General features: G+C 41.4%; 1 protein-coding gene and 1 long non-coding RNA gene across 4 annotated transcripts in view; one reads left to right on the forward strand and one right to left on the reverse strand.

Moving 5' to 3' along the window:
• Positions 1-22,527, forward strand: part of PGM5 (phosphoglucomutase 5) — a 184,590-nt gene that overhangs the window by 116,033 nt on the left and 46,030 nt on the right. For all 3 annotated transcript variants that reach the window (XR_014057539.1, XM_081503851.1, XM_081503867.1), the window contains exons 8-9: positions 16,549-16,684; positions 20,176-20,359. Coding sequence is in view for 2 of the 3 variants with exons in the window: in XM_081503851.1 (XP_081359977.1) it covers positions 16,549-16,684; positions 20,176-20,359 (320 nt within the window). In the remaining variant the exon portion in view is untranslated. The remainder of the gene's footprint in view (positions 1-16,548; positions 16,685-20,175; positions 20,360-22,527) is intronic.
• The window catches only part of LOC145511282 (uncharacterized), a 29,338-nt gene continuing 24,433 nt past the window's right edge, over positions 17,623-22,527 (reverse strand). The window contains exon 3 of the long non-coding RNA XR_014057741.1: positions 17,623-18,982. This is a non-coding gene — a long non-coding RNA (uncharacterized LOC145511282). The remainder of the gene's footprint in view (positions 18,983-22,527) is intronic.

The raw sequence follows: 22,527 nt of genomic DNA on the forward strand, positions 1-22,527 counted from the left end.
GGTACAGAAGGGTTGGCAGGCATCTTTGTCTCCTGGAAAAGGAGAGACCGTATTAAGCTCTCTCAATGATTATGTTTGATATCAGAATGTGTGGCTGGCAGGTCTGCTTATGACAATTAAAACTGTTACATTTTTTCTCTGCTGATGCTTTGAAAGATAGGTGTTCTGTATGTCTAAACCAGTGACTGTGACTCAAAAAACTCAGGAATTATATATTGTATATAACAATTCTGCCTACTGGTTATTAAAATAACACAAATCTAGCAACTGGGGTAGAACTGGTTAAGTCCAGATTATCTCCTTTCTCTCTCTGTTTGTCTTTATAAACATTTACTGAGTGCTTACAATATACCATTAATTTGTAGTCTTTAAAATTAAAGAATAAAATATTATGTATAAACCATATTATACCCTTAATAACAAATATTTGCTGACTTCAATGTAATAAACATTTATTCAGTGCTTACAGGGTACAAGGCACTATATTGGATAATATATAGAATACAAAATGCTTAAGACCATACCTTTAAGAAACTCAAGATCTTTAGGGTACATAGAAAGATGCACAGATAACTTTTCTACAAAACAGAAAATTTTAAGTTCCACAATAGAGGAATAGAAAAAGTACTATGGGAGATAGGAAAAGGAGAAAATAATCTGGAATCAGAGGTTCAAAGAAGACTTCTTGGAAGAGATGGGAGTTGGGTAATTCCTAAAGAATGGGAAGGATTTGCACATATAGAGATGACAGGACAGGGCCTTGTTAGATGGAGACAGCAATGTCAAGAAAGTAACACAAGTGGGAGATGAAAGGACATGTGTTGTAAGTAGCTAGCTGTTTAGTTTATCTAGAGAAGTGTTTTCCAAATCAAGGCTAATTTGGGGTCATGAGATTGGTACAGTCATGAACAACTTTTTAAGACGATATAATAGACTAGAAGCTATCAGATGCATTGCATTTAGTAAAGGTAAATGTTATTTTGGGAAATTTTATATACAAATATACACACAGGTATCTTTGTGTATAGTAGGTCTTACTGTAAAACATATATATTGTGAGTCATGGCCAAAAAACTTAAAAAGACTGGTCTATACCAGGGATTGGGAAATTTTTTCTGTAAAGGGCCAGGTAGTAAATATTTTAGACTTTGTGAACTGAGAGGCTATGTACGGTCTCTTCCAGAGTTACTCAACTGAATAACCGTAGCACAAAAGCAGCCATAGACGATACATACATGAGTATGGTTGTGTGCTAATAAAAATTTACTTACAAAAATAGGCCTAAGTCCAAATTTGGCCCATGGGCTGAAGTTTACTAACCTCTGGCATATAGGGTAGGATAGAGAAGGGAATATCAAGAAACAATTTCTTCCAATCAAGAAATTGGAAATACCAGTGGCAAGGGGCTCACTTTAGAAGCCCTTTGCCTACCTAGCTTAGATGTTGAGTGTGCTCAGTTCCCCAGTTGTGTCTGACTCTTTTGTGACCCCATGGACTATATAGCCCGCTAGGCTTCTCTGTCCATGGGATTTCCCAGGCAAGAATACTGGAGTGGGCTGCCATTTCCTTCTCCAGGGGATCTAGGAATCCATCCATGGTCTGCAGGGGAGGAGGGATATCTGTTTGCAGCCACTCTCCAGCAATCTTTGCTTTCAGATTGTTATGCTAGTTGCAGCATGTAGGCTGGACTAGAAGGAAAATTTTAAAAGTCTCTCGCTGTTCTGTTTGCTCATCATTCTCCTTTCAAGGAGCACAACAGATTTTTCAATGTGTAGAACCCAGCCCCACCACTCTTCAGGTTCGGATGACATTAGCCTGATTTGACAGATAAAGCTCCTGAACTCAAGAAGCAGTTAAGTGACTCACCCAGGGCCCCAGAGTGGGGGAAAGGCCTCTACTTGAATTAAATTATAGTTGAACTAACAGACAGGTCTCCTGCCCTACAGTGCATACTGCTTTCCACTGTGCCAATCAGTCTTTCCCATGAAATCAATGGCTAATTCCATCTCTGCAGCACTTAACAGTAGATGACTGTTAGAAGGCCCGAGGAAGTGGACCACTCCTTCTTGGAAGGAGAAAACAGCTTCATGCTGTTCCTTATTAATGCTGGTTCTTGGAGAGGCATTGAGCTAGATATGTTAAGAATCTCATGGGAAGCTTGATAAAAATATAGATTTTTCTATCCTACCCTTGCTTGAAATCCCTGGCTCAAGCCTGAGAATCTGTATTTTAAGTAAGTGTCCTTATGTGATTCTGATGTGCAGTCAAGAGCAGGAAATGTTGCTCTGGTGAGAACCGGTATTTGTTTTTCATCAGGAATGGTATAACGAGTATCTCTGAGATGTGATGCCACGTTCAGCTCAGGAAGTCTAGAGGCCCAAGAACATGAGGCTGATGATCACCTGCCACTTACAGACAAACCACATGGCCTCTCTGACCCCTTACAGTTCCCGCCTGTAAAAGTCAGCTGCTCACAGGCGCTTCCCACCTACCTTAGGATATCGTTCTCAAAATCAAGTGAGCTAATAAGGGAAGGAGAAAGCAGAGAGATGGAAAGAGACTGGGCAGACATTTCTAAATTTATCAAAGCTTTCTCTAGTGAGTGAAGTAAAAGTCTCTCAGTTGTATCTGACTCTTTGTGACCTCATGGACTATACAGTCTGTGGAATTCTCTAGGCCAGAATACTGGAGTGGGTAGCCTTTTCCTTCTCCAGGGGATCTTCCCAACCCAGGGATTGAACCCCAGTTTCCACGTTGCAGGTGGATTTTTTACCAGCTGAGCCACAAGGGAAGTCCAAAGCTTTCTCTAGTGGTGACCTTTTTCAGTGCCCTTGGGGCGTGGAGCTGTGTACCAACTAGGAATGCAGACTTTAGTGCCAGGAAAGCTTGAAAATATGGATCTGCCTCAGGCTCAAGATGCCAAGCTTTTTGTCCAAGATGAGCAAGATATACCCTGAGTGGGAATTTCCCTTACCAGCATCTTGAACTCCCAGAACTTTCCAAGGTAACATGCTAGTGGTAGGACCAGAGTCCATGCTTCTTGCCCATGGAAAGGTACAAGTCTTAGACCATAGGGAACCTGTATTTATTGCTCTGTCAGAGAACCAAGGTCATTTCAGAAGCAAAATCATCTTTTGTGCTAGGAAAGATATTCACCCATTTCCTTGGAAAGGCTTTGAAAAACTCTTTTCAGAGGGAAAGGAGAACATTTTATAAATCCTTAGCTTTAAATAGAAAATAACTGTTCCTCTAAATGGCATTCTGGTTACTTTTCTCAAGTTCCAAATTAGGAGGAATCTGGACTCGTTCCCATACACAAAAGGGGGTACTAAAATCCTAAAACTAAGAGTTAAAAAACCAACAACTTTGAAGTTTGGGGGCATTTGTTGATGATGTTCTACTGGATGCCATCATTGTCATCAGTTTTCTAAGAAGTCATACCATCTGGGGAGTGTATGAATTACCATGCCTAGAACTTGTCCCTTTACAGATAATGCAAAGAATTGCTGGGTTTGTGATGGCCTAGAAGAGCTCCAAGCTGACCACCATCTTGAGTATTACTGTTACTTTTGTTATGTATTTTTAAAAAGCTAATGTCAATAGTCAAACAAATAAGGCAATACAATAATGTTTACTTTGTCCAAAAAAGTGTTCTCTGATAAGTTTTCCACAATAATAATAGCTGTCTTTTACAATTAGCACTTAGTATGTACCAGAGTGTTGCTAAGCCTTTTGTATACAACCATCTCTTTCTGGAAATTTGGAGTTGAATCCAGGTCTCCTGATACCAACATGACTGTTTCTACCATGAACTCTGGAGTTCAGCCTGGTGTTAATAAAGTTGGCTCCTTTTATAGGCTGTAGCACAAAAGGAAGAGTATGTATGTACTTCATGTCACAGGAAATCGCAAGTATCTTTCCAGTCTTCTGAGATTTTTCTGGATCCGTCTGCTTGCCATATGAGAACAAAAGCCATGTCTATCTCGCTCAGCTCTATTTTGTTTTATATATGATAGGCTTTGAGTATTTATAGGGTATATAGAAGGATAGAAGGAAGGAAGGGAGGGAGGGAGACTGGAAAGATGGATGGAAGTAAATGGATAGAAGGAAAGAAACAAAGAATTTCCATTTTGGTATATTTTCTTTGCATTATTACTAATTATATTTTTATCACTCTTGAGTGGTTGTATTTCTGGAAATTTAGGCATTAGGGTATCCCAAGATTTGAGAGGGTTCATAAAAACAAAACCACATAAACATAGACCATTTGGAAGGGGGTGAGTAAGATGTTATCCCAGGTGGTACTAGTGGTAAAGAATCCGCCTGTCAGTGCAGGAAACATAACAGAAGTGAGTTTGATCCTTAGGTCGGGAAGATCCCCTGGAGGAGGGCATGGCAACCCACTCCAGTATTCTTGCCTGGAGAATCCCCATGGACAGAGGAGCCTGACAGGCTACAGTCCATGGGGTCACAAAGAGTTGGACATGACTGAAGCGACAGCACACATACATAAGAATTACATAAAATTTTAAGATAAAGTTTTAACATTTTCAGTCATCCTATCATTATTAGCACAAGTTAATAGCTAGCAAAGTATTTCTAGGAACACTTCATCCCCACATCTGTGTTAATGAAGATTTAAAATTTTAAGTACTATTAAGTATTTGTAATTCAAGTTGTATTACCTTATTTTCTTCCTGTGGTTGGGTGGTTGGGGGCTGCTGACAATTACCTATAAATAGCCATGTTCAGCAGTGCCTGGGTTCTAGCTTTAGTGATCTTATGTATTTACTAAATTCTTACAGCATAGACATTCTCTGCTCTATTGTATTATGGTTTATATTACTGACTTTACTCTCCAGTTGCCTTGTGAATGGACATTTTATTTCCACTAACAGGTAAACAGTTTATAATACTTTCAAGTTCCATACCTCTCCCTTTGTTTATATTTCACACATGAACTATGTACATCCTAACTCAAGGCTGGGTTTACAGGAGTGCTATTGAACAAATATTGAATAGGTTGAACTGTCCCTAATTTATACATTTATTTTTATTTAATACCAGATTTTTTGAAGGTATGATAAAGGAAAACTTCAGTTCTTTCCCCATTTAGATAATTGTTAGTTCTTACATTTTGCAATTTTCACATCTATCCAGTCTCTAGGCCAGAGAAGAAGACCCATATATCTGTGAATTTCAGATTATCAAGGTTCTACCACAGCTCTTTCTCTTGTTTGGATAGCAGATGTGACATGAGGACGCTGTGATGACAGCATTATCAGCACTAGGAGAGCAATTTCTTTCCTGGGCAAGTTGAAACAGGATGTGTTTACATGTGCAATTTAATCTAGGCTGGGCTAGAGCACAGAAGTGCTGTGATTGACATGTCCCAAAGCCTCCTTGTAAACTCTGAAAACTGAAACTCTCAGTTGGACCTCTACAAACTCTCAACCTGTGTGTTGGGAAAGAGAACTCCCACTTGGAGTGGGAAGAATGTCTCCATCAGAAAAAAAATCTTTTTCCTGATGGCTCCACAGTTCCAGTTCCTCTGACGCTTCAATTCATCCTGCAAGCTGATGAAAAGTGGCAAGAGCAGGTGTTGTGTGAAACTATAGTGTGGGGCAGAAAGGAATGGGCCTCCATCTGAGGCTGTGTCCACGCTTACCAGTGCATCTTGGGACTGGGACTCCTGGGAAACCATCCTTCAGTCCTTACAGATTGAAGAATTCCAAACAGAATATAAGGGTTTCTTTTCACAATTTCTAGGGAACTTTTGGGCTTCCCTCATAGCTCAGCTGGTAAAGAATCTGCCTGCAATGTGGGAGACCTGAGTTTGATCCCTGGGTTGGGAAGATGCCTTGGAGGAGGGCATGGCAACCCACTCCAGTTTTCTTGCCTGGACACTCCCCACAGACAGAGGAGCCTGGCAGGCTATAGTCCATGGGGGTCACAAAGAGTTGGACACGACTGAGCGACTAAGCACAGCACAGCACAGGGGACTTTTAACAAGGGGGCCCATCCCTTGGTATTTAAGATGCAATCCCTAAAGCTGTGCTTTGAGTCTCCCTCCCCCCCGCCCCACTGTCTTCCAGTTGCCAGGTGGCTCCACTGGGAACTAAGTACAATGACTAAAGAGTGACAGGTCCTCACCCCTGTGGTGCAGGCATTAAACCCCTTGGAGAGATTTCTGGGGAGCAATTCTTAGAGAATTGTATTGTTCCCAGGAGCAATTCTTAGAGAATTGTATTGTTCCCACCAATACAATTGTTCCCCTCAGTGGCAACAAAGACGTGGGCTGGGATGTGTACAAGTCAGAAGGCCCCCCTCTCCTGTATGTTAGCAGCATGCTTGTGTAAGGGGAAAGTGTCAGCTGGCCAACCCGATGTTAATGCTTTCTCCTCCTCTGGGATGGGTGGCCTGGCTGCCTTAGGGCCTGTGTTAATGCAACAGTGCTAACACTTATTATTTACTGAGCACCTCCTGAGTGATAAGTACAATGCCTAGGGCCTCCTATATGACATTTCACTGAGACTTTTTGACTCTCAAATGAACTAGCGACCATAATAACTCCAATTTTACAGACAAGGTCATGGAGGATTAGGGAGGAAAGTTGGCCACAGGCCAATCTCACATGGCAGAGCCAAGATTCAAAGCCAGTCTCATTGGCCCCACTGTACTCTGCTGCCCCTTTTAAGGACATGCCAAGGGGTCCTTCTCCCTGGTCTGGTTAATTCTTTTGGATGGGATGAGATGCATGCCAGGAGATGTGGTGTCATGTAAACAGGACAGCACTAGGAAGTGACCCAGTTAGACCTTGACTCCTCCTCTCTGTCACTGAACCACCTTACACGGATCACTTAACTTCTCTGGGCTTCAGTTTCCTCATTTATAAGATGAATCTGTTCAGTGGGATGATCTATAACATTTTTTCCCATATATATTTTCAGATTGCTTCCAGCTTTTTGTGAGGAATGAATCTGATGAATTATATCAAACTATGTACTAGAGTTTCACCTAATCATTCATGTACTCATTCAACAAATGTTTACTGTGCACTTTCTATGAGCCAGGGCCAGGGTAGAATGATGAGTCATTTCAGATACAGGCCCTTCCCTCATGGAGTTTGCAGTGTGTTGCAACAGTCGGGATATTAGCCAAAAGCCCTGCTGCATTATTGTGTCAAATACCATCACCATCATCAAATTTATTGTTACATCTCATTGGGAGGCAGGATGCCCCCCGGGCATCATGAGCTACACAATCAGTTACTGCTGTCCTTCCTTTCTGAGCTGACAGCTGCCTCCAACCCGCTTACGTGCAGGACAACTTTGTTTTGCAGTTGGTAAACATTTTAGAGCATTAATTTAAAAAAAAATTCTTTTTAATCATGGAAAAGTGACAGTTTTTCCATGAGCCCTGATTTTTGGCCAGATTTGATGAGCTGAACACAAGCAGTTTGAGACATGGGGAAAAAAAAAAAAAAAAACCTGTCACAGTTCAATAGCACATTCTCGAATCTCAGATTCCCGGCAAGGGGTGCCTCCCAGTGTTCCCTCATAACTTCTCTATTTTAAAAGACAGATCCTTGAGTGGATAAAATGAGGATGGGAACAATTTCACTGCCCATTAATGAAAGCTTCACTTGTAAATGAAAAGAATAAATCGACAGGAAAAGAGAAGAAAAGGGAAATATAGCATCTTATCCTGAATGTCTGGTATGAGGAGGAAAAAATGCAAATCCATCACGCAGATCTTCAGAAGGGCTGCCTCAGGTCTAACCACATGGGGCATTTTATCTGCCTCATTGTGGCTCCTGAGGACCACCAGCATTACTGGGCATTTCCAGCGGTGTTACGTCCACAGACGTTGGAGCCAAATTGCCCAGTTGTGAAGATTTTCTTCACTTAGTGGCCATGTGACTTCATACAAATGACCTAACCTCAACCTCTTATCTGTAAAAAGAAGCTATCAAATTGTCAAAGTTAGATAATAGATATGTAAAGTACTGAGTGAAGTGCTTGGTACCTTGCTGTTATTCTTCTAAAAATGGAATTTAACTCGCTGTGTCATTCTGCGTCAAGAGCAAGTATATAGAGAAATTTCCCATCATTTCTGGCTCTAGGAAATGTGTGTGCTTAGGTATGTGCTGTATGTGCACATATTTTGAAAACCATCAGGAACCCCTTTGAGTGAGTGGCCTTCCTTAACAGATGGCCGACCATCCTGGTGTGCCTGGGATGGAGAAGGTTCCTGGTATGTTGTTCATTTCCTGCTAAAACAGGGAAAGTCCTAGGCACACCAGGATGGATTGATTACCCCAAATTTGGCAAGGCCCTCTGTAGATTTCCAGGCAAAAAGGGTGGAGGAACACCATGATATTAAAGCTGACTCCAGTGAGAGGCCCCTGCCTGACTAAGGCCAGGGGCATCCATTGAACTAGAGACCAATGGGCTTCCCTTTAGTGCTAAATGTGAGCAAATAGAGGAAGAGGCCTAATTCACTCTCCCTCAGTAATCTGCTCCCAATATTGGACTATTTTGAGTACCTTCTCTGTAAACAATGGTTCTCAACTCTGGCTGCCCATAAGAATTACTCAACGAATTAAAAAAAAAATACTAATGCCTGGCTCCCATTGCCAAAAATTCTGATTTTATTGGTCTGGGGTGGGGCCTGAGCACTGGTATTTTTAATAAGTTCTTTAGGAGCTTCCAATGAGCAGCCTGGGTTGAGAAACACTAACTTATTTCTAGCTTGGAGTTGGCAACAGGTGCACCATGATTTGTATTTTCCTGAATGACAAAGTCAGACTTTCCTGATCAGAGTCTCAACTGAGATGACTTGATCTGTTAGTAACTTGTGTAGTGTTTTATTGAGTTGATTTGCCCATGCTGGCATTTCCATTGGAGGAAAATTCCTTTGAGATTGAGTACTCTTCTTTTTTTCCCCATTTATTTTGTGAGGGCAGTATACTTACTGATATACAGCCTAGCTCAAAGTAATATTGTTTTAAAGCTTGAGAAAACTCAAGTCTAATTTGAGGGAATAGGGGAGTAAGGATGTTTCTGATGAGAAAAAAATAGACCTGTCTTTGGAGTCAGTTTTTCCCAGAGTTGTGGCCAGGAGAGCTGAGCTGGTATCTTGGTGAAAATGGCTGGTTTTCTGTGCTGGTCAGAGTAAGTCTGAGTGGGCTTCAGGCTGTGTTAGCTTGGATAGTGAAAGGGCAGTTGAGTATCATCTCCAACCAGGGAGAGCTAAGATCCTATATGCCTTGTGGCCAAAAAAGCAAAATATAAAACAGAAGCAATGTTGTAAAAAACTCAAAAAGACTAAAAAAATTTGTGTTCATTTTTCAACTTTTCCTCTTCTTTTAAAAAATATCTTTTGTTTGTTATTATTTATTCAACTTTCCCTCTTCTTTTAACTGCTTTGGTGAATTTCCTTTTGACTAAAGGTTAAGAAATAGAATAGCTGGGTCCAAGGAGAAGGCAATGGCACCCCACTCCAGTACTTGCCTGGAATATCCCATGAACGGAGGAGCCTGGCGGGCTGCAGTCCATGGGGTCACTGAGTCGGACACGACTGAGTGACTCCACTTTCACTTTTCACTTTCATGCCCTGGAGAAGGAAATGGCAACCCACTCCAGTACTCTTGCCTGGAGAATCCCAGGGACGGGGGAGCCTGGTGGGCTGCCGTCTATGGGGTCGCACAGAGTCGGACACGACTGACGCGACTTAGCAGCAGCAACAGCAGCAGGGTCCAAAGCTGGGCACTGTTTTAAGGCTATTGATCATTATTGTTGTTCATTCGCTAAGTCATGTCCAACTCTTTGTGAACCTATGGACTTCAACATGCCAGGCTTCCCTGTCCTTCACTATCTCCTGGAGTTTTCTCAAACTCATGACCACTGTGTCGGTGATGCCATTCAATCATGTAATCTTCTGGCGCTTCCTTCTCCTCCTGCCCTCAATCTTTCCCAGCATCAGAGTCTTTTCCAGTGAGTCAGCTCTTTGCATTGGGTGGACAAAGTATTGGAGCTTCAGCTTTGGCATCAAACCTTCCAATGAATATTCAGGGTTGATTTCCTTTAGGATTGACTAGTTTAATCTCCTTGCTGTCCAAGGAACACTCAAGAGTCTTCTCTAGCACCACAATTCAAAAGCATCAGTTCCTTGCCACTCAGCTTTCTTTATGGTTGAACTATCTCTCTGTACATGACTACAGGAAAAACCATAGCTTTGACTATATGGACCTTTGTCAGCAAAGTAATGTCTCTGCTTTTGAATACGCTATATAGGTTAGACATTGCTTTTCTTCTAAGGAACAAGCATCTTGTAATTTCATGGCTGCAGTCACTGTCTGCATTGATTTTGGAGCCCCCCAAAATAAAATCTGCCACTGTTTCCATTTGTATCCCATTTATATGCCGTGAAGTGATGGGACTGGATGCCATGATCATTACAGCCAAATTATTCTACCAAACTATACATGTTTACACTGGTACTTTGCTAGTACTAAGCGTTCCCCTGCCCCTAATGAACCCTTGCCAATTTGAGAGTCCCAAATGGGATTTCATTTTGTGGACTTTTCTTTGACTGCGGTGAGATTGAACATTTGTTCACATGTTTTTGACTTTAATATTTTTCTCTCTGACAGTTACTCATGTGTGCCTATCTACACAGTTTTCTATTTGGGTCTCTCTTTTTCTGATTGACTTATAAAAACATTTTTAATATAAAGTATAGTGGTCTTGTCATATATAGGATGAGCATATCTTCCCTCCATTTTTCACTCTTTATAGTGGGGTCTTAGGAAATCATTTGATGCCTTTGTTTGACTGTTTAATTTATCTGTCACTATTACGGCATTATAGTTCACTTGCCGTGAAGTTATTAAAAGGAGAGCTGTTTCCCCAAAACCCCCTCTAAAGTACACTATGAGAGTTCAGTGGAAACGTGTGCATGTAATTGCAAATCATCAGTGTCTCTATCCCCACCTCAAAGAGTTATAAAGAACATGGTTGATTTTACTTGGTCATTGGCCCCTTGTGACTCTTGGCAGTGCTTAACTTGTAGGTGAGGATATCCAAGCCAATTCACCATTTATTATGTGGTTGGCTGCTAACAGTTGAGGTGAGTTTCTATGTTTTTTATATTTTTGATCATGTTAAAATAACTCTGTGTCTCTCTACCCTAAATTATGACATCCTATCAGATGTCAGACTCAACAGCATCTCATGGGTCTATCTCCAGGTAATGTAATCCAGCTGGAAATTCAGAGTATGCAAAGCCCATGTTTTAGAACAAAAAGGTATTTCCCTCTAGCCAGTAAATGAAAGTGACTTTTTTTAGCTATAAAAGGACAAAGGATTTTGAAGTTATCCCACTGGGCAGGGCTTCCTAGACTTGTTTTTTTGGCACTAGGCCATGGAGCTAACCCAGCATCTTCTAAATTTCTTCCATTTTTGTAGCAGAGTGCACAGTTCCTTGGATGGGACTAGGGTCACTCCATGCTGTGATGATTAAAAGTCCAAAGTCTTCTCAGGCTAGAGGCAATGACAACCAGACATCTAAAACTGTCACTAGCAGACCATTGATAAGTATATGGAGGAGCCAAAGACTTGATCATTTCTCCTTTTAAGTATTTTCATTGCCCTCTCAAGGTTGTATATTTTCCTTTTTGAGGAAACACATTTAACACTGCAAATGTAACAAGAAGTATAAATGGTTCATAGCTTTGATGAGAAGTTCTCAAAGATGTCTAGCTTAACTAAGGTATTATTTCAGCCTATATGCAAAGTTTAAACAGCTTGATGTCATCGGGTCTTCCTTTCTGAGTTATGTTTCATAACTCTGAAACCCAAGTACCCATTCTCATTACTCTATTGAAGGAAGAAATGATCCACCCCATGGTCCTAGTCCCCTTTCTTGTTGTTGTTGGTCAGTCACCAAGTGTGTCACACTCTGCAACCCCATGAACTGCAGCACTCCAGGCTTCCTGTCCTTCGCTATCTTCTTGAGTTCACTCACATTCATGTCCATTGAGTCAGTGATGCCATTCACCCATCTCATCCTCTATCGCCCCTTTCTCCTCTTGCCCACAATCTTTCCCAGCATCAGGGTCTTTTCCAATGTGTTGGTCCTTCGTATCAGGTGGCCAAAGTATTGGAGCTTCAGCTTTAGCATGAGTCCTTCCATGAATATTCAGGGTTGATTTCCTTTATAATTGACTAGTTTAATCTCCTTGATGTCCAAGGGACTCCCAAGAGTCTTCCCTAGTACCACAGTTAGAAAACATCAGTTCTTCAGCACTCAGTCTTCCTTATAATCCAGCTCTCAGCCTTCTTTATGGTCCAGCTCTCACACATCCATACATGACTATGGGAAAAATCATAGCTTTAACTATATTGACCTTTGTAGGCAAAGTGATGTCTCTGCATTTTAATACACTGTCTAGATTTGCCATAGATTTTCTTCCAAGGAGCAAGCATCTTTTTATTTCATGGCTGTAGTCACTGTCCCTAGTGATTTTGAAGCCCAAGAATATGAAATCTGCTACCGTTTCCACTTTTTCCCCATTTATTTGCCATGAAGTGATGAGACTGGATGCCATGACCTTTGTTGCTTGAATGTTGAGTTTTAAGCCAGCTTTTTCACTCTCCTCTTTCACCTTTAGCAAGAGGATCTTTAGTTCCTCTTCACTTTCTGCCATTAGAGTGGTGTCATCACCATATCTGAAGTTGTTGATATTTCTCCTGGTAACCTTGATTCTAGCCTGTGAGTCATCCATACAGCATTTCACATGACATATTCTGCATAGAAGTTAAATAAGCAGGGTGACAATATACAGTCTGGCCATACTCCTTTCCCAGTTTTGAACCAGTCTGTTGTTCCATGTCCAGTTCTGACTGTTGCTTCTTGTCCTGCATACAGTTTTCTCAGGAGGCAGATAATGTGCTCTGGTATTCCCATCTCTTTAAGAATTTTCTCCACAGTTTGTTGTTATACACACAGTCAAAGGCTTTAGAGTAGTCAGTGAAGCAAAAGTAGGTTTTTTTGGTTTTTTTTTGGAATTCCCTTGCTTTTTCTATGATCCAGTATATGTTGACAGTTTGATCTCTGGTACCTCTGCCTTTTCTAAATTGACCTTGTACGTATGGAAATTCTTGATCCATGTACTACTGAAGCCTAGCTCAAAGGATTTTGAATATAATCTTGCTGGCATGTGAAATGAGTGCGTTTGTACGGTAATTTGAACATTCTTTGGCATTATCTTTCTTTGGGACTGAAGTGAAAACTGACCTTTTCCAGTCCTGTGGCCACTGCTGAGTTTTCCAAATTTGCTGGCATAATGGGTGTAGCACTTTAACAGCATTATCTTTTGGGATTTGAAATAGCTCACCTAGAATCCCATTACCTCCACTAGCTTTGTTTGTAGTGATGCTTCCTAAGGCCCACTTGACTTCACACTCCAGAATGTCTGGCTTTAGGTGAGTGACCACACCTTCATGGTTATCTAGGTCATTAAAAGCTTTTCTGTACAGTTCTTCTGTGTATTCTTGCCACCTCTTCTTAATATCTTCCGCTTCTGTTAGGTCCTTGCTGTTTTTGTCCTTTATTGTGCCTGTTGTTGCATAAAATGTTCCCTTGGTATCGCCAGTTTTCTTAAGGAGATCTCTTGTCTTTCCCATTCTATTGTTTCCCTCTATTTCTTTGCATTGTTCCCTTAAAAAGGCTTTCTTATCTTTCCTTGCTATTCTCTGGAACTCTGCATTCAGTTGGGAATATCTTTCCCTTTCTCATTTACCTTTCACTTCTCTTCTTTTCTCAGCTATTTGTAAGGTCTTCTCAGACAACCACTTTGCCTTCTTGCATTTCTTTTTCTTGGGATGGTTTTGGTTACCACCTCCTGTATAGTGTTATGAACTTCGGTCCATAGTTCTTTCTTAAGACATTGCTATTTGTTAAAGTCAGAGGATAAAAAGTATGCGAATAACTGACAACAATCTGTCTCAAAGTGTGTACTGAATCAGCACACCATGTTGGTGCTTTATGTGAATTACCAATAAGAACAACAACAATAACCACCACCACCACCACTTGTGGTAACCCCATCATTCACCTTAATACCTAGGTATAATCTAGTCACTTCCTCTTGATAGTAACCCATGGGGTAAGGGCTGTTCTTTCCTTGTGCTACAGATGAGGCCAGGAAATCACACAAAGGTCAGTGGCTGAACCAGAATTTGAACTTCAAACAATCTGAGTCCAGAGCCTTCCCTCTGAACTTGATTAAATTCATACGACAACCCCTCAAGATGGGCCATGGTGTCCCCATTTTACAAATGAGAAGCCGAGACTCAGGTTAACAACTTTGCAGTAACTTCTCACACACCTGAGAAGTAGCAAAGTTTGATTTTAAACCCTGATTCCAAAACCCTCCTCATGCCTTTCCCCTTGAACCATCTTTCTTACACTACAACACATTCCTTTGTGTTTGGGAATTTATTCACTTCAGGAAGAGCTTACAACTGGCCAATAGACGGACACTTAAATGAGCCTGAAGCACATTCCTCTGGGTTCTTTTTGCACGAGAAGCTACCTGTTTAGCCTGCATGCTTCATTGTGTGAATGCCTCAATACAAGCTACCTCTCTTTGTAAATAGCTGTAGGAATAAGCTTCCCAGTTCCTTCCTGCCTCAGGACTTTGTACTGCTGTCCCTCAGCATGGAAGACTTTGTCCCGAGATCTCTGCAGGGCTGACGCTTCTCAGGTATCAGATCAGATGTCGTCACCCCTGTGGGGCCAACCCTGACTCCCTGTATTTGTTTCCTAAGGCTGCCACAAAAATTTACCCAAAACTGGATAGCTTAGAACAATAGGAATTTATTTTCTTATCATTCTGGAAGCCAAGAGTCTCAAGTCAAGGTTTTGGTAGAGCCATGCCTCTGAAGGCTTGAGGGGAAAATCTTTTCTTGCCTCTTTCAGTTTCTAGTGGCTCCATCCATTCCTTGGTTTGTAGCAGCCTAACTCCACTCTCAGTGAAAAAGGTGGTAAAACTTAAAACTTAACATTAAGAAAACCAAGATCATGGTATCCAGTCCCATCACTTTGTGGCAAATAGATGGGAAAACAGTGGAAACAGTGAGACACTTTATTTTGGGGGGCTCCAAAATCACTGCAGATGGTGACTGCAGCCATGAAATTAAAAGATGCTTGCTCCTTGGAAGAAAAGCTGTGACCAACCTAGACAACATATTAAAAAGCAGAGACATTACTTTGCCAACAAAGGTCCATCTAGTCAAAGCTATGGTTTTTCCAGTAGTCATGTATGGATATGAGAGTTGGACTATAAAGAAAGCTGAGTGCCGAAGAATCAATGCTTTTGAACTGTGGTGTTGTAGAAGACTCTTGATAGTCCCTTGGACTGCAAGGAGATCCAACCGGTCCATCCTAAAGGAAATCAGTCCTAAATATTCATTGGAAGGACTGATGCTAAAGCTGAAACTCTAATACTTTAGCCACCTGATGTGAAGAACTGATTCCTTGGAAAACACTCTGATGCTTGGAAAGATTGAAGCCAGAAGGAGAAGGGGACCACAGAAGATGAGATGGTTGGATGACATCACCAACTCAATGGACATGAGTTTGAGTAAACTCCGGGAGTTGATGATGGACAGGGAGGCCTGGTGTGCTGCAGTCCATGGGGTCACAAAGAGTCGGACATGACTGAGCGACTGAACTGAACTGAACTGAACTCCACTCCACTCTCTGCCTCAGTCTTCACATAAACTGCTACTTTGTATTTCTCCCCCGTCTTTTCTTCTTAGAACACTTGTCATTGCATTTAGGGCCTACCTGGATAATCCAGGCTGATCTCATCTCAGCATCCTTAATTATATCGGCAGGACTGTTTTCCCAAACAAGCTTACCTTCACAGGTTCGTGGTGGGGCAGGGGGAGCGGTGGCGTATCTTTGGCAGGGGGAACATAGGGTGCCATTCAACCTGCTCTAGGAAAGCCGTGCTGCTCTAATAAAGCAGCCTTTGCTGATGTTATGCTCTGTGGCAGCATCACCCAGTTTTTTTCACTGTCCTTGTGCTTATTTGATTCATTTTGTTCTTTTGTCTACTTTTCTGTTGCTTGTCCCTGCCTACTTGAACTCCAGCTTTATGAATAAAGAACTGTCTTATTCACTGCTGGATCCCTATCACCTCCCCCAGTGCTTGGTGTAGTGTAAGGATCACCAAGTATTTGCTGAATGAACGATACCATTAGTCAAATGTGATGTCAGCTTGGCTCTCTGATCCTTTCAACAATTTCCAGGATTTTCTTTTTTGATATTATTTATGTTATTTGAATTTCACTTGCATATTTTTGGAAATACAAGTATATTATGGGATATATATATTTAACACAATAGATAAATATCAATATATATGCTATCATTTCAACATAACACTCAAGTTCTAACTGCCTTAATAGTTCATTTAGCTTTAACTTTTCCTCCATGAGCAAATCTTCAGAATAATATTTCTTTCTCCCATAGGTTCTGATCACCTCCGGGAGAAAGATGGCCTCTGGGCTGTCTTGGTCTGGCTCTCCATTATTGCTGCGCGGAAGCAGAGTGTGGAGGAAATTGTCCGAGATCACTGGGCCAAATTTGGCCGCCACTACTATTGCAGGTGAGAAGGCCAAGGGTCTCTGTATGGACCTTAGGAAATTCCTTTTAGAAAAGTTAAAAAAAAATAATGGGCTAGAATCTTATGAAGGAAGCATCTTTCAGGAAGATCTGAGGAATACAGAGGCTAGAGCCAGATAACACCTGAGAGGTGGTTGGGGGTGGTATGAAGGTAGTACCAAATTAGAGGATAAAACTTTCCCTACCTCTGGTGACACCTGTCTGTAATCTTTTCATCAATGCCTGTACAGTGGGCAGCCATCCTGAGACAAAATTTGAACTGCAGAACCTTGAAAGGTCCTCTGGCAGCCATTAAAGTTGTACAGTCAGACCAGGGGTTTTTCTTGTTGGTTTTCCACCCATACTTATCAAGGAAATGGGGGAAGAGACAGAAGCTGCCACAGGTCAGGGTGATTTTTGTAATCCTCTCCCTACCTTTCTTTGTCTTACCTCCCACTAATGGTCCACATAGTGACTGTTAGGAGTCTCAACTACCTTCCTGTTGTTGTGGTAAGCAAGGGGGACAGCCTTCTGGTTTGTGGCTGCCAGCTAGATCTGTGTACCTAGAGATGCTATTTGTGTATAAATGGTACCAAACCATGGTTTAGGAGGAGCAGCAGTCTTAAAAGGCGTTAACTGTGAGGGTGTGGAACTAGGGCAGATAATCTTTGGGTAGTCTCAGCAGCTTTCAGTGTATTAAAAACAGACACTGTGCCTCATTTGCTTTGCTTATGAATAGTTAACTACTTGGATGTTTGGTTGCATTTCAAGAACTTAAGGGACAGAAAGAAAGCTTTAGACTTCCCTTATAAGGTCATTGTTTCTTCTCTTAAGAGGTCATTTACTTAGATAAACATCAGAGAATAAGGAGGCTTGCAATATTACTCATTAAAATCAAAGAGGCTGCAGTGCTCTGGGAAATGCAGACAGCCTCACATTCTTGGTTCCTATCTAGTTAAGAAGGCTAAGGATGTGACAGCCTGTAAATCATCTCAAATTATTCATTGTATTATAAAATAAGAACTGTAAAGGCAAGTAGGAACTTGTTTTATTCACTAGTATTTCTAACAGCTGCCCCAAATCCTGATTCTTGTGGGCTTTTTTTGCATACCAGAGGGGCCAGTTGGCACAGAAAATCCTTTTATTGTCTGAAGCTGTGCCATAAAATCCAACCTGATAAAATATATTTTGATTGCCAACCTCTGGCTTAGTGAAAGCGCTTTGAGTCAGGGATGTGTTCCTCATAATTTGTGGAATGATTATCTAGCTTTCTGCCAGCATTTTGAAGACATGGTGTTATGATAAGTGTATTTATAATACAGTTCATTTTTTTGTGGCCAAGAGCTTACATGATAATTACTTTTTTCATAACAAATACCATATTAGAGAATATAATGCAGTGGAGATATAAATTCTTATAGGGCATTCAATTATGATTCAGGTTTCTGTCCAAAGAGATCACAGAGATAAAGGAAAAAGGAGGAGGGAGTAGGTAAAATGAAAGCAAACATTTCCTCCAGCCTCTGGGAAAGGTAGGTTGCAATGCTTGTGAAGGAGAACTATTTATAGCCTGTTTTCTTAGTGAGCAAGAGACAATCAAATTTGGTTTAATTGATACTGAGCCTGAAGTTGTATCTGAGAACCCAGATGATTTTGCCTGTATGAGTGGACCCCAGAAAGAATTCTCCATTTTAAAATTTCTTTCCTTGAACATGTATTGGTAGTGGTGATGGTCAGAGGGGCTTGTTTGGGGGAGTGAGGGGAAGTTGTGGTAGAACTTGCTTGTGTATGGAGATGAGTGTTGGGGCAGCTGGTCTGATGATCTCAGCCATGGCTGAATGTGACCTGTCACATTCGTGTATTTTCACAACTTCTAAGACTCTTTCAGAGCCTCTCTATCTCCTACTAGACCCTCTTATCCCATCCTCGTGCCCTTTTTTGCTAGGTTGGGTCTTTACCTTCCCAACAAACTACGGATAAAGAGAATCTAGGCTTAGAACACATGCTGAGAAAGAATGTTCTGAGAGAGTTCTCTGTTGTTTTGTTTCTGAGGCTAGGAAGACACACCTTCTGTAGGAGGGAGAGAATAGAAGAAGAAAGGGATGTAGGTGCAGGGGACCCATTGTTAGACATGGTATCAGTCCATGTTGGTCAACAACCTGATGTTTACTGAAGTCTCAAAAGATCTTGGGTGGAGAAAAACTATCAACTATTCAGATCTTCCTTCTTTAGTTCACTCTGAGAACTCACCTTTCCTGTGTTAAAGAGAGCCCACATTTGAGATCCCACCACTTGAGCACAGCTGCCCCTCCTAGGGTTTCCTTCTTAAACAGACCTCCCTGGGTATGCCATTAGGACTTGATCAAACCCATCTGACACTGGGAAAGACCCTGTAGTTTCTTTATGATAGTGACTAAGAATAAAAGTAAGAGCTTTAAGTACCAGTGTCTGGCATTATGCCAACTACTTGTTATGTATTATCCTGTTTAAACCCAGCAACAACAAATGAGATAGGTGTTATTTTTAGTCTTTTTTTCTCCCTCTAATCACCTCCCAGCCCCATTGTTATATGTGATGTTCTTGGCTAAGAAGACCCTTTTTTTTTTTTTTTAATGGAGCAATTGTAATATTTCTTCCAAGTTTCCAAGAGAATTTTATGGTACATAAAGTTCCCTTCCCCATCTCTCTTCCCTGCCTTGATTCCTCTCTCTCCTCCCCTTCTGCCTTCACCTCCTCACATATTCATTCCAGTGCTTAGAAAACCCACTACTTATCAGAAGCAACAGAGAGAGCAAAACAGAGTAGATCTCTGCCCTCCTGGAGCTTACAGTTCTCATGGGCAAAGACAAGAAATAAGTAAATTAATATATAAACAAAGCAAACACAGATTGGGATAACTACCAAAAGAAGATGTAAAGGATGATGAGAGACAGGGAGAGATAGAGGGGAGGTGCCTTAGATGTCTTGTCAGAGAAAGTGTTTCTAGAGGTGACAGTAAATCTGAAAACTGAAGGAAGGAAATGCATCAGCTATTGGAATAGCCTGGAGAAGACTGTACCAGGGAGAGGAAACAGCAAGAGCAAAGGCCCAGAGGGCAGAGCATCTTTGAGGACTGGAGAAGAGGCCTGTGTGGCTGGAGCATAGTGAACAAGGGCCAGAGTAAGACACAGCCAAGTCAAGGAGGTGGACATGTCATATCCCACAGTACTTTATAGACTGTGGTTAGTGTTTTAAATATTAATCTCAAGATGATGGGCACTTTTGGAGGGATTCAAAGGAAAGGATGGCTATGATTTAATGTTTATAGGATGCTGCTGCTGCTGTGTGGGGAATGAGTGAGGGACCGGGGGAAGAGGTTGACCAGCTGTGGGTGCTTTTCTGTGCTGTTCTTCCACGGAAACAAAACCAGTTGTTAGACAACCTTGAGAGGCCCACCTGGTTGCTGTTTATCTGATTAGATTTGTCTTTAGCCTGTGTCCTGTCCCCCCTCACTAGGTTTGACTATGAGGGATTAGAGCCCAAGACGACCTATTACATCATGAGGGACCTGGAGGCCTTGGTCACAGATAAGTCCTTCATCGGCCAGCAGTTTGCTGTGGGAAGCCATGTGTACAGTGTGGCGAAGACAGACAGCTTTGAATACGTGGACCCTGTGGATGGCACCGTGACCAAGAAACAGGTACTTGCTAGGACATTGCCAGAACAGGTTATCAAATGATGAGGGGCTGGGGGAAATGCAAAATGTCCTACACTGGAGAGGTCTTCAGGGACAGTCTACTGTGATCCCTTCATTTTATAAATGAGAGCCCTGTAGCCAGCAGAGAGGAAAGCCCTTGGTGAAGATTACCTACCTACTTAATGGCAGTGGGTGGATTAGAACACAGGGCCCTGGCTCTCTGTCCAGTCTTCTTTCCACCTGGTAACTGATACGCCTCAACACCATGAATAGATTTAGACCCAACATTTCTTCCTGAAATATTTGCAGCCTGAGTCTCTCTATGTAGCAGCCATGATGGGTGACAGATTCAGAAAAGTTTCCAAGGACGACAAAATCCTTTTCCTTGGGACCCCCAGGTGTAGGGATGTTCCACCTTTTATTACCTTATGTCTTTGAGGAATGAAGGGAGCTTAGCCAGATGGATTTGTTGCTCCTGATAGGGAAAGAAAAAATTGGAAATTTTGCCCCACAAACCCAAAAAGAAGATCTATGGTTGAGAAGTATCATGAAAGATAAGTGGCAAAATCGACCACAATTTCTTCTGTGATCTCATCTCTGTGAATTGTGTAAGAGACATGGAAAGTGATTACAATTATTTTTCTTCTCGGTTTTGGCAATGTTGGTCACTTTGGGAGCATATTTTATCATTTATAGTCTGAATAAGACATTCTGAGTAATGTTAAGAAAAGTTCCATTCTAAAATTCCCCAATTCTTACCTGCTTATACATGCTTCATCAAGTATAGACAACAAAATAAATCAGATGCTGTAGTTTGAGGGGACTAGATATAATGGTAGATATTGCTGTTTTTACTTTGACGAGTGTTTTGTACTTAGTCCTTGTCCTAGGGTCCTCTGACTTGCTGATGTTCCAAAGCCCAGTGCCCTCCTGTTACTCTGATTGTATTCTCAGTCTAGTCTGCTTTAGTTTTACAGTGATCTTTCATCTCTGTCAAAATGTCAGTCTTTCATTCTAGAAGGCCTTCCATAGCTGGACAAATTCATCACAGTCTTACTTTAGAAAGGTGTAGGATAGTGGAAAAACTAGTCGTGAAGAAGTTTGAAGACCCAGAATTGAATCCTGCTCCTGCCACTTACTAGTTGGGAGAGTTGTTAGATTTCTTTGGTCTCTGGTTTCTTTCTCATCTGTAAAACATCTGTGTCACAGAGTTGTTTTAGAAATAGAATGAAATAACATATACAAAAACTCCTAGCCTTTACACAGGGAGTGCACCATGCATCTTTCATGGCTGTGATTTGTTTTGCACAAGAATGCTTTCTTGTAGACTGGATTGAATTCTCTCTAAAATAATACCAGTAAGTCCTGAAGATGTGAAGCCAGGAGCTCAGCACATCTTTGAACCTCCATGCCTCAGATAAAAGTCTGTTCCAGTTTTGTACCATATTCTCACTTCTATTTCATACAGAGTCCTCAGAACAAACTTCCCTAATCTAAAACTCATTTTGTTGTTGTTGCTATAGAACTCAAGAGTCGTAAAATACATGCTTTTTAAAGTATCCCTGAGAAGTTTTTCTTCCCCAATGAGGCAGTCTTGAAAACCATTCCTTTGTTTTTTTTAATTAGTTTATTTTCTATTTTTTAACTTTACAATATTGTATTTGTTTTGCCATACATTGACATGAATCCACCATGGGTGTACATGTGTTCCCCTTCCAGAACCCCCCTTCCACCTCCCTCCCCATCCCATCCCTCCGCGTCATCCCAGTGCACCAGCCCTGAGCACCCTGTATCATGCACTGAACCTAGACTTGAAGGGATTGTCTAGTCATTGGTAGGTTCTGAACTTGATCTCCTTATGCAAAGCCTGAGCTCATTTGTTTTGCTATTAAATCTACTAACACTCTGCTTTGTTTCTTCTTCAGTGCCCTCAGCATTTGGGTGCTTTTTTTTTCTTGACTCCTCTTTAATCTTTCATATCAGGCTAATTCCTCAACTGGATCTCAAATGTGGCCTTTGATTTATTCCATGTCCCTCCCCTTCAACCCTGAATATTGGTTTCCATTTTCACTCTAGAATTTATTGATTTTTTGCCATATTCTTTCATCTGGGCTTCCCTGGTGGCTCAGAGGGTAAAGCATCTGCCTGCAATGCAGGAGACCTGGGTTCAA

This window comes from Giraffa tippelskirchi, chromosome 1, assembly GCF_054371585.1.
Source record: "Giraffa tippelskirchi isolate mGirTip1 chromosome 1, T2T-mGirTip1v1.2.pri, whole genome shotgun sequence".
Lineage (NCBI taxonomy): Eukaryota > Metazoa > Chordata > Mammalia > Artiodactyla > Giraffidae > Giraffa > Giraffa tippelskirchi.